Source organism: Prionailurus bengalensis, chromosome E3 (assembly GCF_016509475.1).
Source record: "Prionailurus bengalensis isolate Pbe53 chromosome E3, Fcat_Pben_1.1_paternal_pri, whole genome shotgun sequence".
Classification (NCBI taxonomy): domain Eukaryota; kingdom Metazoa; phylum Chordata; class Mammalia; order Carnivora; family Felidae; genus Prionailurus; species Prionailurus bengalensis.
The window spans coordinates 6063927-6078970 of NC_057357.1; the positions used below are offsets into that span (position 1 = coordinate 6063927).

Below are 15044 nucleotides of genomic sequence, written 5' to 3' on the forward strand. Positions count from 1 at the left end.
AAATTTTTTTTTAAGATTTGGGGGGCTTGCTCAAATAATAATGAAACCTGCTTTGGGATTGTGGTCTGACATGTTGCTGTTGGGGTGCACTTTAATTAAAGATTGACAACCACAAGGTTTATGAGGCAGGGCCTCGCTTGGGCCAGCCCTGCTGCAGATAAGCATGGTGACTCTCCTCCATACAGAGCATGAGCATTCCCTGGCTTCCTCAAACTCAAAGTCTGGAGCTTCCTGAGGGAAGTAGAAAGACCACAGAGGGATTGCATCCCTTTCCCAGACAGAGATCTGTCTGCCTCCCCTTTCCCAAACAGAGATCAGCAGACAGGCAGGGACGCTTAACTCAGTATTTCACATTCCAGCTCTGTGTTTACTTAGGTGTTTATTGGCTTGCTTTAATCATTGAACAAATATTCCCTGGGGCATCGCCTGTAGGTCCAATGCTGGGCTAGCACCGCAAGAGCTGACATTTAGGATGGACATTTGAGGAGTTTGGAGAACTGGGCTCCCCTGCTGGCAGTCCACAGAGCTCCATCTGATAAGATTCAAATAAGTCCCTCTCATGCACGAACCGGTGCGAGTGCCAGAAAGGCCTGGCCTTTTCCCAACCTTCAGGTCTCTCACTACTATGTTACTTCTGCCCGGAAGGTGCTTTCTCTACCCTTTCTGCAGGACTATGGTCTCTCCTTCCCTGTTGGCTGGACCTTGTCTCTTGGTGGGAAGAGGCTGGCACCTGGGAGTGCCCAGCACCAGGACAGGGCGCCGTTCCATAGGACACAACTACTCAGGGCCAGGCCCTGTGCCAGCCCCCCGGGGGGGACTCCCATTGACACAGGCGCAGTGCCTGTCCTCAGGGAGCTTACAGTCACAGGAACAATAAAATATGGCAGCTGGGATAGCAGTCTGTCCAGGGCCAGGGCGAGGCACTAGGAGATGCTAGTCATTTCTCCCGGGGCTGGGAGGGGTTTTCTTAGATGACGTCATCCTTTAGGTGACTCTTGACAGATGACAGAGAGTGTGCCAGGTGGCCAAGAGAGGACAGGAAGGGCACTCTTGGTAAAGGGAACATCTTGAGCTCAGGAGCTGAGTCAGTGAGTGTGAGGGGAGAGCCATCCTATTCTTGTTGGACTGAAATAAAAGCCCAAGTATTCTTGATGGCTGCTAAGATGTATAGGTCAACCTAAGGAGAGAAGAGCCTAAAAGGGCTATGCCAAGTAAAAAAGGCAGAAGACAAAACAGGCCTAGTTTTGCTCGTTTTAAAATACTGAAAAAAAATCAGATGGATTCTGAATGCTTTTTATTGTCTTCTTTATACTTCCCTGTATTTTAAAATTTAAAATAATTGTCGGCATTACCTGCTGCCCACGCACTCCTCGGTCTGCAGGGGGCGCACCGGCGGCCACCCTCCCTCTTTCAGGGTGGTGGGCGGGGCCTCTGGGGCCGGTGTGGAACGGACGATTGGCTGGCTGGGCTGTTTGTCACGGCATCCCGCCCCCACCCTACGTCACATGACGCAGCCCATCATGGCGGCAGGAGCGCGGCTGCCCTGGCCCGCGGCTCCGCAGGGCTGCTGCCGTTGCTGCTGTTGAGAGGCGGCGGCGGCGGCGGCGGCACAGACGGGCGGGCGGGAAGGATGGTGTTTCTGTGGCCGGGGCGGCGGGTGCGGACTAGGAGCCGGGCTGAGTTTTGGCCGAAGCGACGTGTGCTCAGGAGCAGCTGGCGCGGGTGCCGCTGAGGCAGGCAGGACCGACTGACGGACGGACCGACGGAAGGAGACCCGAGAGCCGGCCCCGGGGGCCGTGCAGTGGGCGAGATGCCGGGGCCGCCGGCGTTGCTGCTACTGCCGCTGCTCCTGGCCGCCGGCAGTGCCGGGGCCGCGCCACTTCCGCAAACAGGTGCAGGTGAGCGGGCCCGCTGCGGGGACGCGGCTGCGGGAACCCAGGCTGCGGGGCCGCTGCGACGGCGGTGGCAGGGGAGGAGGCGGCGGGCCCCGTCCGGCGACGCCGAGGAATCGGAGGGCCTGCCAGGGCGGGAGGCCCGGGGAAGCAAGCGATTAGGGAGGTTTCTGCCGCAGGGGCGTGGGGTGGGGGAGCGGGCAGCCTCTCCAGGGCCGAAGCGGGGGCGAGGCGATGCGGTTGGGCCCGGGGAGGGCGGCGAGCCGGGCGGCAGCGATCGACCCCTCCCGGCGTAGGCTGCGGTACCTGCTCTGAACCTGTTGCCCGGAGGTCCTCAGCCTACATCCCTTTCTGGCAGTTCTGCTTCCCTTTCAGATGTCACCTGCCTTCTGTGCGTTTCTCACATCTTATATTAAGAACCGTTTCTTAGCCCTAATTTTACTTGAATGCAAATGACTTAATGAACTGTGCGGAGTTTCATTCGCTCCCTGCAACTTGTTCTGAAGTTGTAAATTGATTTTAGACGCTGTGCTTTTTTTCGGATTGAATCTCAAGGAATGAAAAGGAAACAACTCTGTAAATATTTCTATTTTAGGAAGCCAGTGATTAGAGTAGCAGTCTTTGAGTAACTATTGACAGAATGGCCCAAGGGTGATTGAAGTTTCTATTTTAGCTACGTCAGTGTGTGGTTTTCTTTTCTTTTTCTTTTTTTCTCCCCATTTTCTCGACATCCTCTTCAGTTTTGGTTTATTTTCCCAGATAAAACTTTACCCGAGGAAAGCATCCCAAGTTGAGTCATTTTTTTTTTTTAAAGAAAAAAATCTGGGTTAAGATCTAGTGCTTGTCTTTGAAGTAAGGAGAGACTGAAATTTCATAGATTCATGAAATTTTGGCATTGAAAGAGTCCTTAAAGAAAATTTAGCCTGATATCTTTGTTTCGCAGTTGAAGATACCGAGGCCCTGGGGGGGTCAAATGACCTACCCAAGGTGACACAGCTAAATTGTAGGCGGAGCCACATCTAAAACCCATGTCTGAGATTTCCCTAGTTGTGTGATTTTTCCACTTCCCCACCTTAGGTCTTGTAAGTGTTTCGGAATACTCTTGAGGTTAAGAGTTATTTTAATACGATGTTAACCGGGTACACAATGTGGAAGTTCCCTTCCCCAGTAAAGACAAACACATCCACTATGCAAGTTATAAATAATGTTTCCAGAGCTACACCAAGTTCTGTCATTGAGTGCCCTTTAGTTGGGTATTAACTGTTATCAGTGTACCACGTAATGTATCGCTAAATTTTTGCCACTGCCTTAGATCAAATATTGGTTAGGTGAATTCTGTTTTCTGATCTGATAGACAAGAAAAGTGAGTGTTATGAGAAGTGTATGCAGCCCAGGTATGAGTCACAGAAAGTGACAAAGTTGTAAAAGACAATACAGAAGAGCGTGGATGGTGATATTGAAACTGACGGTGAAATTGAAAATTAGCACCAGAGTAGGATAGTGTGTAAAGAGTATTTATGTGAAAGGGATTCAAGAAGTTTCCAGATGACTTTGCACTTAAATTTTTATATATTTTGAAAAACAGACTCTAGGTGGGAACCTATGGGAATGTGTCTCCTTATAAACCTCTTTTAAAAAAAAAATTTTTTTAAACGTTTATTTATTGAGAGACAGAGAAAGACAGAGCATAAGCATGGGAGGGGCAAAGAGAGAGGGAGACACAGAATCCGAAGCAAGCTCCAGGCTCCGAGCTGTCAGCACAGAGCCCGATGCAGGACTCAAACCCACAAACCACCAGATCATGACCTGAGCTGAAGTCGATGCTTAACCAACTGAGCCACCCAGGTGCCCCTCCTTATAAACCTCTTAACATGATTTTTATTCCGTTCTTTCACTTTCACCTCCATTTTTACGGAGGTACAGATCAGAATATTGGAGGTTTTGGGGGGAGCATTGTAAAACAAGACAATCAGGAAAAGTCATCCATAAATAGAAATACCAAATTTTGGCATGAATAAAGCAGAAAGAAATACGTGGTGACTTACAGCAGCTTTTGCAGATTTTCCCTTCGTATTCTGTTGCTCAGAAGGAATACAATTAGACATGTGGCGTATGAGTGACAGGTCCCTGGGGTTAAATTCTGTGGAAGGGGTGCTCAGTCACACATAGATTTGTGGGTTTGTGTTTCCATCCAAAAGAGATTATTAATCCTGGTAATGGAGCTGGATTCTTGAGGAAGATGTGTGTGACCAAGAAGAATAAAGAAACCTTTGAGCTGATCCTGATAAGTGAGCTCACTGGTTAAGAGAGAGGAGCCCGTCTTGAACATATATGTGAGCTAAAAGAGCAGTTAAATGTTGGAAGCATTGTAACGCTCAGGCCTCTGATTCTGTGGGGACTGCGCTCCACACAGAAGTAGGGCTGGCCATTTCCAAATTCCGGATACATGCCTCACATGTAGTCTTTTGCCTCCTCGGCTTTGTTCTTTCCACTTAAATTCCAAACTGCTTGATAGTGCCTTGGAGAAAGCGTGGCTTATCAAAAATAGGTTGGAAAAAATACTTGAATGTTTTCCTTTGCCAGCCCATTTGCATGGGGGGAAAGAAATGAGGCAGTTAACTAAAATTCAGCCAAAATGCATCCAAAATTCATTTCTAGGTGTCGGAAGTTGAAAAGGGTATTTACCCATTCAGTCATAATTAAGCTTTGTAAATACGTGGATTGCCTTTGCCTATCAGGCAAGAAGGCTCTTTCTTTTTTTAAGTATATTTAAAAAATTTTTTTAATTATTATTTTTTTTATTTTTGAGAGTCAGAGAGAGACAGAGAGACAGAGCACAAGTGGGGGAGGGGCAGAGAGAGAGGGAGACACAGAATCTGAAGCAGGCTCCAGGGTCTGAGCTGTCCACACAGAGCCCAACGCGGGGCCCGAACTCACGAACCATGTGATCATGACCTGAGCCGAAGTTGGACACTCAACCGACTGAGCCACCCAGGCACCCCTCTTTCTTTCTTTCTTTCTTTCTTTCTTTCTTTCTTTCTTTCTTTCTTTCTTTCTTTCTTTCTTTCAGTTGGTTGATGTACAGTGTTATATTAGTTTCAGGTGTACAAGAAAAGCATTTTTTGCTTGAACTTTATTTTGGGCCTGTCTTTATTGCTCTGGGAGTCGCTCCTGTCCTCTTTGGGAGCCTTTTCCTGAGAATGTGTATTTCTGCGAGGGCCCTTGCTGGCTGTGTAGACGGAGATCGTGTCCGTCCTCACTGGAAAGCTTACATAAAGGGAGAAAGTCCACTGTTTTCACACACCGTTAAACGACCAGACTAAGGTTACAGTTGAGAAATTCTTTTCTCCATTCCTAGTGATGAGGTCATTCTTGTCTTAGAAAACACTTATGTACCTTTTGTGAGATTCTCAGTCACATCATAGAAAGAGATAGTATATTTGTATGCATTCCCCTAAGTCCCCTGTTTGTTAATACCAGGATAGTGGTTAGACCGGGAAGCCCACTTCTGTTGTCCTGTGGCATATTAGGTCACAGAGTACAGAGGAAGCTGTTAGCAGTTCCAGATAAAGGAGCTCACGCAAGTCTGTGAAGCCAGTGGGACTCAGCTACTTATTAAACAGCAGCTAGTGAAACCGGGGCTCTCATTTTAGATTAAACAAACAGCCTTGGATCTTGAGAAAGATTCTGCAGTAAAGGAAGTGCTTTCTAAAGTGAATTCTAAGTGTGAGTTTTTGTGTTTATTTCAATGGCATCTGAGAAATAAAAATTAATTTCAACAGGCTTTTCGTGCTGATTATCTCAGGATTTATGGCTGTGAGGCTCAAGATTTCATTTAGGTTGGGAGTGTTGGTATTTGCTCTCAGTTGGTGGTATTTTTGGGTAACTATGTTCATTTGCACAGTAATAGGAAGTCTGTCCAACAATTTTGTAGCTAATGAGCATTGAAGTTAGCAAATCTCTACAGTTTTGCTGATATCAATGTGCTGACTGTTCATGCAATTGTCTTGAAATTTAGAGAGTCGTTGGGTCTGCTGTGTCAGATAACAGCTGTACATGTAATAAAAAAGATTGGTAACATAAATGAAATGTAATGTAAGGGGTGGCCAGGGTTCTGAAGCAAACAAGTGAGTCCTCAAAAAAGTCCTTATAGATGGACGTATAAAAAGAATCCAACCTTTCAGTCCTGTTGAGAGTGTAAGTCGTGAACCAGTCACAGGAGGAGCGGGTGTTGCGGACAGAACTTGGACTTTGGAGGTAGTCTGGGTGGGAGGCCTTCCTTTGCCGCTTCAATAGCATTGAGACCTTGGGCCAGTTACTTGACCTCTCCAAGCTTCTCAAAACTCAACTCAAAAAAAAATGATGAGGGGCACCTGGGTGCCTCAGTTGGTTGAGCGTCTGACTCTTGATTTTGGCTCAGGTCATGACTGATCCCAGAGTCATGGGATTGAGCCCTGCATCAGGCTTTGCACTGAGTGTGGAGCCTGCTTGAGATTTTTTTTCTCTCTCTTTCCATTTCCCTCTGCCCCTTTCCCCAACTCACACGTGCGTGGTCTCTGTAAAATAAAATGAAGGGGTGCCTGGGTGGCTCAGTTGGTTAAGCGCCTGACTCCTGATTTCGGCTCAGGTCATGGTCTCATGGTTTGTGAGATTGAGCCCTGCGTTGGGCTCTGTGCTGACAGTGCGGAGCCTGCTTGGGATTCTCTTTCTGTCTCTCTCTCTCTCTCTCTCTCTCTCTCCCCCCCCCATAAGTAAATAAACATTTTTTTAAAATTAAAAAATAAAGGGATGATGATATTTACCTAAAGGGTTTGGGGAGGGTGAGGTCGCATCATGCTGGTGCGCCATGTCGGCCACGTTAGGTGTCTTCATTGCTTCAGATTTCCTTGTAAAATTGGTGGGTTACCGTGGCATCAGCTAATGGTGAGTGGTATGGTTCCAAGAAGGAACTCAAAGTGGTAGCTGCTTATGGCATGCCCAGAATTTACTGAATTTAAAAACCTTTGTTACTTAAAATAATTTGCTGTGTGATGGGTGAGGAAGAGATCCTTTACAGAGAAGTCTGACTTATTTAAGATGATCTGGATTAGCCCACTTTTATGTAATAAACCCGTTTTTAAATGTCAAGATAATTAAAGCTCTTGCACGTGAACAGTTTCTGGTTTTAATGTACTTAAAGGAACTGCAGGCAGTGGAGGTTGAGTTGGTCCCAAACAAAATGTATACTCCCACAAAGCATCCCTGAAGACAGCCCGTTAAGCTGGGCTGTGGTACAACCACCACAGGGCTGAGACCTTCCCTTAGAAAATGTCATTTGGAGAGATGACTGTGACTGAGTTGCTTCCTCTCTGTCTTTTAAAATCATGTATTTTTGTAGTCTTTTTTTTTTTAAGTTTATTTATTTCAAGAGAGAGAGAAGACGAGAGAGAGAGAGAGAGAGAGAGAGAGAGAGAGAGAGAGAATCCCAAGCAGGCTCTGCACAGTCAGCATGATTCGAGGCTTGAACTCACAAACCGGGAGATCACGACCTGAGCTGAAGTCAGGTGCTTACCTGACTGAGCCATCCAGGCACCCTGTATTTTTGTAGCCTTCTAGCTGTGTTTTACTCTTCTTTTTTTTTTTTTTTAAATTTTTTTTTCAACGTTTTTTATTTATTTTTTGGGACAGAGAGAGCCAGAGCATGAACGGGGGAGAGGCAGAGAGAGAGGGAGACACAGAATCGGAAACAGGCTCCAGGCTCCGAGCCATCAGCCCAGAGCCTGACGCAGGGCTCGAACTCACGGACCGTGAGATCGTGACCTGGCTGAAGTCGGACGCTTAACCAACTGTGCCACCCAGGCGCCCCTGTGTTTTACTCTTCTTAAAAAAGTTTATTTTCTTTTTTTAAAGTTTATTAAAGGAATCCGCACCTAACGTGGGGCTCAAACCCATGACCCTGAGACCCAGAGCTTCACACTCCCTCAACTGAGCCAGCCAAGGTGCCCCTTAAAAGGTTTATTTATTACTCAGGGACGAGGAAGGAAAGATTAGAGGAAAAGTTGTACAAACACTCCTGGTCTAAAACAGATTGCTACATCTAGGGTCTTTTTTAGATTAGATTCTCAACTTTTCTGTAAATCTTCATATGAAGACGCTGTAAGAGAAAGCTGAGGAAATATGGTAAAATCAGTGTGTCACAGCAAAATATTGGAGTGAAGTATTTTTAAATTGTTAACAAGTGACTAATTTGGAACCATGCCTCGGCATTACAGTTATTTGCCACAAAGAACAGGCCTATCAGAAAAATAACCTCAGTATTTTTTTAAAAAGGTGTTTTTCCCCCCAATGGTTAGTATAAGGCAGAGATTCCAAATTTCATTTGACTTTATTGTGATTCAAATGGGAGAAATTAGAATTGTTAACACCAAATGCGCCAGGTGCCCAAAACCACAACATGGGGAGTGCCTCACCTCTCAAGGTCTCCCTGGGCTCATCCTCATCCAGACCAGTGTTCTGCAGTCCCCCCGACTGCAAAGAGTGACTTTGTACACTTCCACCCTCCTGGGGCATGGGGCATGGTGGTGACACCTTTTGTTTTTGACAATTTGGCGGATTTTGCATTTTACTGTGTAGTATATGTTTGTGGAAAAGGCTTAAATTACCATCGATTTCAGGTATGCTGAAACCCTGTGCTGTGGTGTGGCTAGGGTAGCCCCTGGCCTGCAGCATCTGACCCCAGTTTGGGAAGCATTGGTCAGGAAAGGTCATGCGTCTGGCGGGGCATCGGCGGTCCCTGCCTGCCCCCACGCTCTGGCTTTCATGGCACTTTAAGAGCTAAGTTAGTCTGCTTTCGTTTGCAAGTTATTCTGTGCGAATTCCTCTCTCCCAGCTCACCATATATATTCTGTCTGCAGTAGGCTGGCTCTTCCTAGCACCTCTGTGTGCTGTCGTCTTTTTCTTTCAGTTCTTTTCACCTCTTGGCAGCCCCAGTGCCCTACCAAGACCTCGCCCAGACCCCAGAGCTTTCTTCCACCAGTGACCTCCCACTAGAAGTGTTTACTTGTGGGACGTGATGTTCCATGGGGTGCGGGACGGAAACTTTGGAGCTTCAGCCTTTAGTTTTCGTTTCATCCCTTAAAAATGTTGACTTACGTGACTTTTAAAGGTACAGAGTATATTGGTACACTAACACGTTTTGTGGTTTGTGAATCAATGCACATGAAGTGGAAGGAATGTGAAGAAACTTCACCGACAGGCTCTGTGATCGGAAAAGGTTTGGGTTGCCTGTGCCAGTCTCCCGTTTGCGTTTAGCAGCTGCCACCTGTTTCTTCAAGTCCCGTCTCTTTACCAGGACTGCAAGGACTGTGTCCTGCATCCTCGGTGTTTCTAGTATCTGCATGATCACAGGCCGTGGACGCTCAAAGGTTGTGTGTGAGGTTGGTGAAGGCGGTGCTGGGGAACGAAGCTTGCAGACCAGTACTCCTGGGAGCCAGAAGGAGAGCATGTCAGCCTAGAGCCTCTCACGCTCCCGCAAACTTTGCTTTTCATCCGGCCACAGCCCATTGCCTGGAACAAGGCCATTTATAGTGGCCTTATTTTGAATAATAAACCTAATCTTTTAGAACAATTTTATTTTTTTAGTATATTTTAAGACTTTTTAAATTTATTTTTGAGAGAGCGCAAGTAGGGGAGGCACAGAGAGAGGGACAAAGGGTCCCAGGGGGCTTTGTGCTGACAGCAGCAAGCCTGATGTGGGGCTCGAACTCCCGAGCCACGGGATCATGATCTCAGCCGAAGTTGGATGCTCAACACACTGAGCCACCCAGGCGCCCCTAGAACAATTTTAGGTTTACAGAAGAGTTGCAAAGATAGTACAAAGAGTTCCTGCATAGGCAGGGTTTTCCCTCTTGGTAACGTCTTACGTCAGTGTGGTACACTTGTCATAGCTAAGGAGCCACTACTAATAATTCATTAGTATCAACTGAAGTCCATACTTTGCTCATGTTTCTGTAGTGTTTCCCTGATGTCCCTTTTCGGTTCGGGATACCACATTCCATTTAATGTCCTGTCTCCTCGGGCTTCTTTGGTATGTTCCCCTGTTTCAGTGATCTTGACAGTTGTTGAGGAGTTTGATGTTTTTCTCGTTGGTTAGACTGGGGTCAGCTGTTTTTGGGAGGAAGACCACAGAGATTAAGTGCCGTTCTAATCACGTCCTGTCAAGGGTACATGCTTTCAGCATGACCGGTCACTTCACCACCTGACTGTGATCACCTGTTGTCAACTTTCTCCACTTTGAAGTTCCTTTTTCTTCCAGTCTCCACATGAGCAGGGGAGAGGCAGGGGCCGGGGGAGAGAGAATCCCAAATAGGCTCTGCGCTATCAGCATAGAGCCTGATGTGGGACTCAGTCCTATGAACCTCGAGATCACAACCCGAGCCAAAATCAAGAGTTGGACGCTCAACCCGCCGAGCCAATCACTTATTTGATAGAAATCTGTTGGCTTGGGTGACTAGTGAGACTCAAGGAAAGAAGAACAATTTAAATTTTAAAAATTAATGTCAACACCCGAATTCTGAAGAGACTTCTGCTCCTGACCACAGCACATGAATATTGTTCTGAAGAAGCTTCCTGTGAAAAGTAGGTATGCGATAACCACAAAGGAATTTAAACACTGCAGGGCAGAACACAGTCACAGCTCTAAATGGCTTTTTTTTTTTTTTTAATTTCAGTCCCTCTCTGGAAGTCAGTATAAATAATAGCCTCTTTACATTTTATAAATATCTTGTATAAATAATGAGTAAAAACTGCGAGCTGGAAGCCTGACAGTCAGATGCCAGTGTTGTGAGCCGAGAGCCTCGTGGTGTAAACATGCCAGCCCTCGACTGCCCAGGGTTCTTCCCGCCCGAGCTCAGATTAGCAAGGAAATGAAGCGAGAGCAGGCGTAACGCAGGGACATTCCTGATTCCCCAGGTGAGACGTGCACACGGCAGTGTGAGCGCCCCGGATTCATGACCTATTCAGTAACTCACAGGGCTGTTTCTTTCCAGGATAATGTCATGTCATTAACGTCTTGCTTTCAAAAAGTTTATTTTTCTTAAGCTGGCTTATTTTAGAATAGCCTGGGATTTGTAGCCTATTTCATATCTTCCCACAAGTACTTTTTTTTAAGCCCGTTGATATATTTTTGTATATTTGCTGTGGATGTATTGGCATGTACAGAATAGTCTTATGATGAGCTAAAGAAAGTACGCTGTTTAATCTCTGAAACTGCTACATTGTAATGATTGTATAATGGGTGCAGTTTGATTAAGAACATCCTAGGCTCACATACTAGTACAGATAATTCAGGACTTGTTTTTGGCAACACGTGTATGCCTTGGATGGGAGAAAAGAATTTAGTTACAGACATCTACCATAGTGATTTTTTTTTTAAGTTTATTTATTTTGAGAGAGAGCAGGGTAGGGGCAGAGGGAGAGAGAGAATCCCAAGCAGGCTCCACGCTCAGCCTGGAGCCCAACATGGGGCTCGATCTCATGAACTGTGAGATAGTGACCTGAGCTGAAATCAAGAGCCGGATGCTTAACCGACTGAGCCGCCCAGGCGCCCCCGCCATAGTGATTTTTGGGAGGGAAGCTGCTGTTATCCCATAGTGAAAACACTATTATTTAATTTTTTAAAGGCTCATGGTTTTTTTCCTTCTTGAGGCCCATGTTTAAAGTCCATCCTGAAAACGGCCTTTTCTCTTGCTTGCTCTAGTGCATGGGAGACTTGGGTTTGACATGATAACATTGCAACCTGTAATTATAGGAAGTAAATCTCTAAGGCATCTTGGACTTAGAAGGTAGAGGAGGATGAGTTGTGCAATCATTTTGCACATTTACAATTGCTACTTTAACCAGTGAGCAATTGTAAAATTTTGTAGTTTCAGCTTTTTATTGCAAAACCAGTCTTGTGGTCTATTGGTTGCCTCTCAGATAAGCCACTAAGTTTGAAGTATTTTTCATGTTGCCGTTTCTTCCCCAAATCCCCGGTAAATTCAGCCTGTGTTCCTTTCACAAGGGAAAAAAAATGCCTCTTCCTGGTTCCACCTGGCAGTGTGCCTATGTAGGATGGTTCTGTCAGCAGCAACGGTTACTTTCCAAGGATGCAGCCTGCCCGTCACAGCGCAGAGCCCCACTTGACTCTGACTTCAGACTATTATTAAACGCAACACCAGGACACTGATTGCTAGTGAGACACTGAAAAACAACAAACCTAACCAAAATAGTCCCCCGGGACTGCTGCATCAGAAGCCTGCTGCCTGGGTACGGTCCCGAAACCTGTAATTGAACTTCATTTTCTTTAAGAAAAGTACAGTTAACTTTAATAAAAGATCTGATTTCCAGTATTAACCATACAGGCACTTGGTAGACTCATACAATTTTAGAATGATCAATCCTCGTACAGAGAATTTTAAAGCTGACCGGCCACTTTACAGGTGAAGGCGCTGAGGCTCAGGGCCATTCCGTGTGGTGACTTCCGTCCCAGCAGCCACTCAGTGGCAGACCTAATCCTGATGAGGGACCCTACCCGCCAGACCACCCTGTTCACCAAGTGCTCTGCTTTGTACCCTTGGAATACTGCTTTGTGTGGTGTGCACGCAGAGACTATTTCCGATCGTTTCTCCTCTGGATATCTGTTTCTGTTCGCTGTCTGAAAATGTGGAGATGAAACTTAACCATAGTTGTCATATAGAAGATCCTTGAACTACTGAAGATAATTCCTGATTGAAAATTAGGAAACTCAAGTTCTGACTTGTATATAATGAGGCTCAGTATCCACATTCATATTTAACTTTTTAAAAAACAATTTGTAAGAATAACAATTTAGTTTCCACCTATGAAATGAAATTGTACTGTTTAATTAAAGGTGATAAAAATATTTTTGGCTTAAAAAGATTTTTGTTTTAAAAAATTTTTTTAACGTTTATTTATTTTTGAGACAGAGAATGAATTGGGAGGGTCAGAGAGAGCGGGAGACACAGAATCCAAACCAGGCTCCAGGCTCTGAGCTGTCAGCACAGACCCCGATGTGGGGCTCGAACTCATGGGCCACGAGATCATGACCTGAGCCGAAGTCGGACGCTTAACCGACTGAGCCACCCGGGTGCCCCTAAGTTTATTTAAATTCATTCTCCCTCTGTCCCTCTCCCCCACTTGTGGTCTCTAAATACATACATACATACAGAAGGAAAGAGAGAAAGTAAGAGAAAGAAAGGCACATTGCCTAAGTAAGAATACAATTCAATCATATTAGCAAGAATTTCACTGAGACCATAGGAAGCTAGAAAGTTTCTGAGACCATAGACTCTATGTCAAAGTCCTATAGGAAAACTTAAAGACAAAGGTAGACGTGTTTTTCTAGGGTGTTTAGGGTTCTCTCCCGTCCGTGGATCCTATCGTGCAGAAATTGTATTGGCTGAGTGCTGTGAATCCAGTATTGCCATTGACTACCTGTGCATTTCTACAGATTTCAGAGGGAAGGCCTATGGAAAGACACAATGTTCTTTCCCCTGGGTATTAGTGGTACACTGAAGTGACCACTTATGGGGGAAGAAGCCCTGGGAAGCTGGCCTTGAGTTTCTGCTTGTGGAACCGGATGCTGCCTGTTCCTGAGCTGCCTTCCTGGACTGCAGAAAGATCCTGATTCAGTGCTGTTACAGACATCTGAGCACTGTGGATTGCTCCACGACCGAACTGTGCCGTCAACTTAGTTCAGATTGTAGTTCATAAAATACCATCCCTGCCATTTTTTCCCTGGGGATAGGAGCACTGTCGTCTGACAGAGTTCTGTAAACCTGACATTGCTTTGTCCGGGCTGTTACCATGTTAGATTAGCTCTTCTGTGGTAGTCTCCGTCCTAGTTAGTGTTTTTAAAATTGGAATGGAATTGGGGCACCTGGGTGGCTCAGTCGGTTGGGCGACCGACTTCGGCTCAGGTCACGATCTCGCGGTCCGTGAGTTCGAGCCCCACGTCGGGCTCTGTGCTGACAGCTCAGAGCCTGGAGCCTGTTTCAGATTCTGTGTCTCCCTCTCTCTCTGACCTTCCCCCATTCATGCTCTGTCTCCCTCTGTCTCTAAAATGAATAAACGTTAAAAAAAAAAATTTAAAAAAAATTGGAATGGAATGAATCTTTGATAACCGTCTGATGGAATAGGCAAAGAGAAACAGCAATGTCACATAAAATGATCATGTTCACAGGTATTCAGTCAGCACTCAAATTATGTAACCTTTCTGCAAGTACGAGAGAACGGTTGGGTTGGCTGACCTTGAAAATCATCTTCGAACAAAAAGAACGCTTCACTGTCTGTGATTAGGACACAGCACGATATGTTTTTCTAGGCTGTTGATATTCTGGCTTCGGGGTCTTTGTGGAATTTGTGATTCATCAACTGGATCAATGCACTCTTTACTGTTCTGTGTGGTTGAGTGTATTTAGCGCTATGCTTTGTTTTCTCCTTTTAGTATTCGATTACATTAGGGAGGTTCTAGATTATTTAATGTTATTATAAATAGATGTAGTGTTACACCAGGAGGCAAGGAAAACATTTAGTGACTCAAGATTCTGTGCAAGGAAACCTTTATGATAGATGGGTTTGTCATTTTGAGGCGTTAAGCAGAAATACGTGATCTGCGGTGACGGTCTGAATTTTCCCCCCCACGTGATATGATGATCGTTCATTTTCCTAGGTCTCCAGGATGTGAAGCTACTTGTCAGAATACTGGACAAGGTCCAATTATTGGTCCTACCCTTACAGAAAAAAGGAAAAAAAAACCCCAAAAAACCAAAACTATGTGTTTAGAAGTGGACTTTGTGTCAGGACCAGTTTGGAAGATGGCTGGTCCTTAGCTTCCCTGAGTTGTACTGAGCTCCCTTTGTCTAGTCAGCCCGGTGGCCAGCGGTTTTCCTTGTTAAGTAGCCGCTAAAATCTCTCATGTGAATTTCCAGAGGCCAGAGGGTAGAGAAAAGAGAAAACAGCACAGTGACATACACATGTGGCACTTGCTTCCCGGTCCTGGGACCCGGGGAGGAAGGCAGCATGTGCTGCCCAAGATGGGTCCCCTGCCAGTGGGGAGGCTGTTCCTAAATTAGTAAACGTACAGCGTTATGGGCCACGTTGAGTCCCGGTTCA

The 15044-nt window shown here is 45.7% G+C and overlaps 1 protein-coding gene across 2 annotated transcripts in view; it reads left to right on the forward strand.

Annotated features, from left to right (window-relative positions):
* Positions 1–1503: 1503 nt before the first annotated feature.
* Positions 1504–15044, forward strand: part of LMTK2 (lemur tyrosine kinase 2) — an 80910-nt gene continuing 67369 nt past the window's right edge. The window contains exon 1 of one of the 2 annotated variants that reach the window (XM_043559664.1): positions 1504–1898. In XM_043559664.1, the coding sequence (XP_043415599.1) occupies positions 1811–1898 (88 nt within the window). In that variant the 5' untranslated portion in view covers positions 1504–1810. The remainder of the gene's footprint in view (positions 1899–15044) is intronic. The other variant, XM_043559665.1, reaches the window with a different exon arrangement.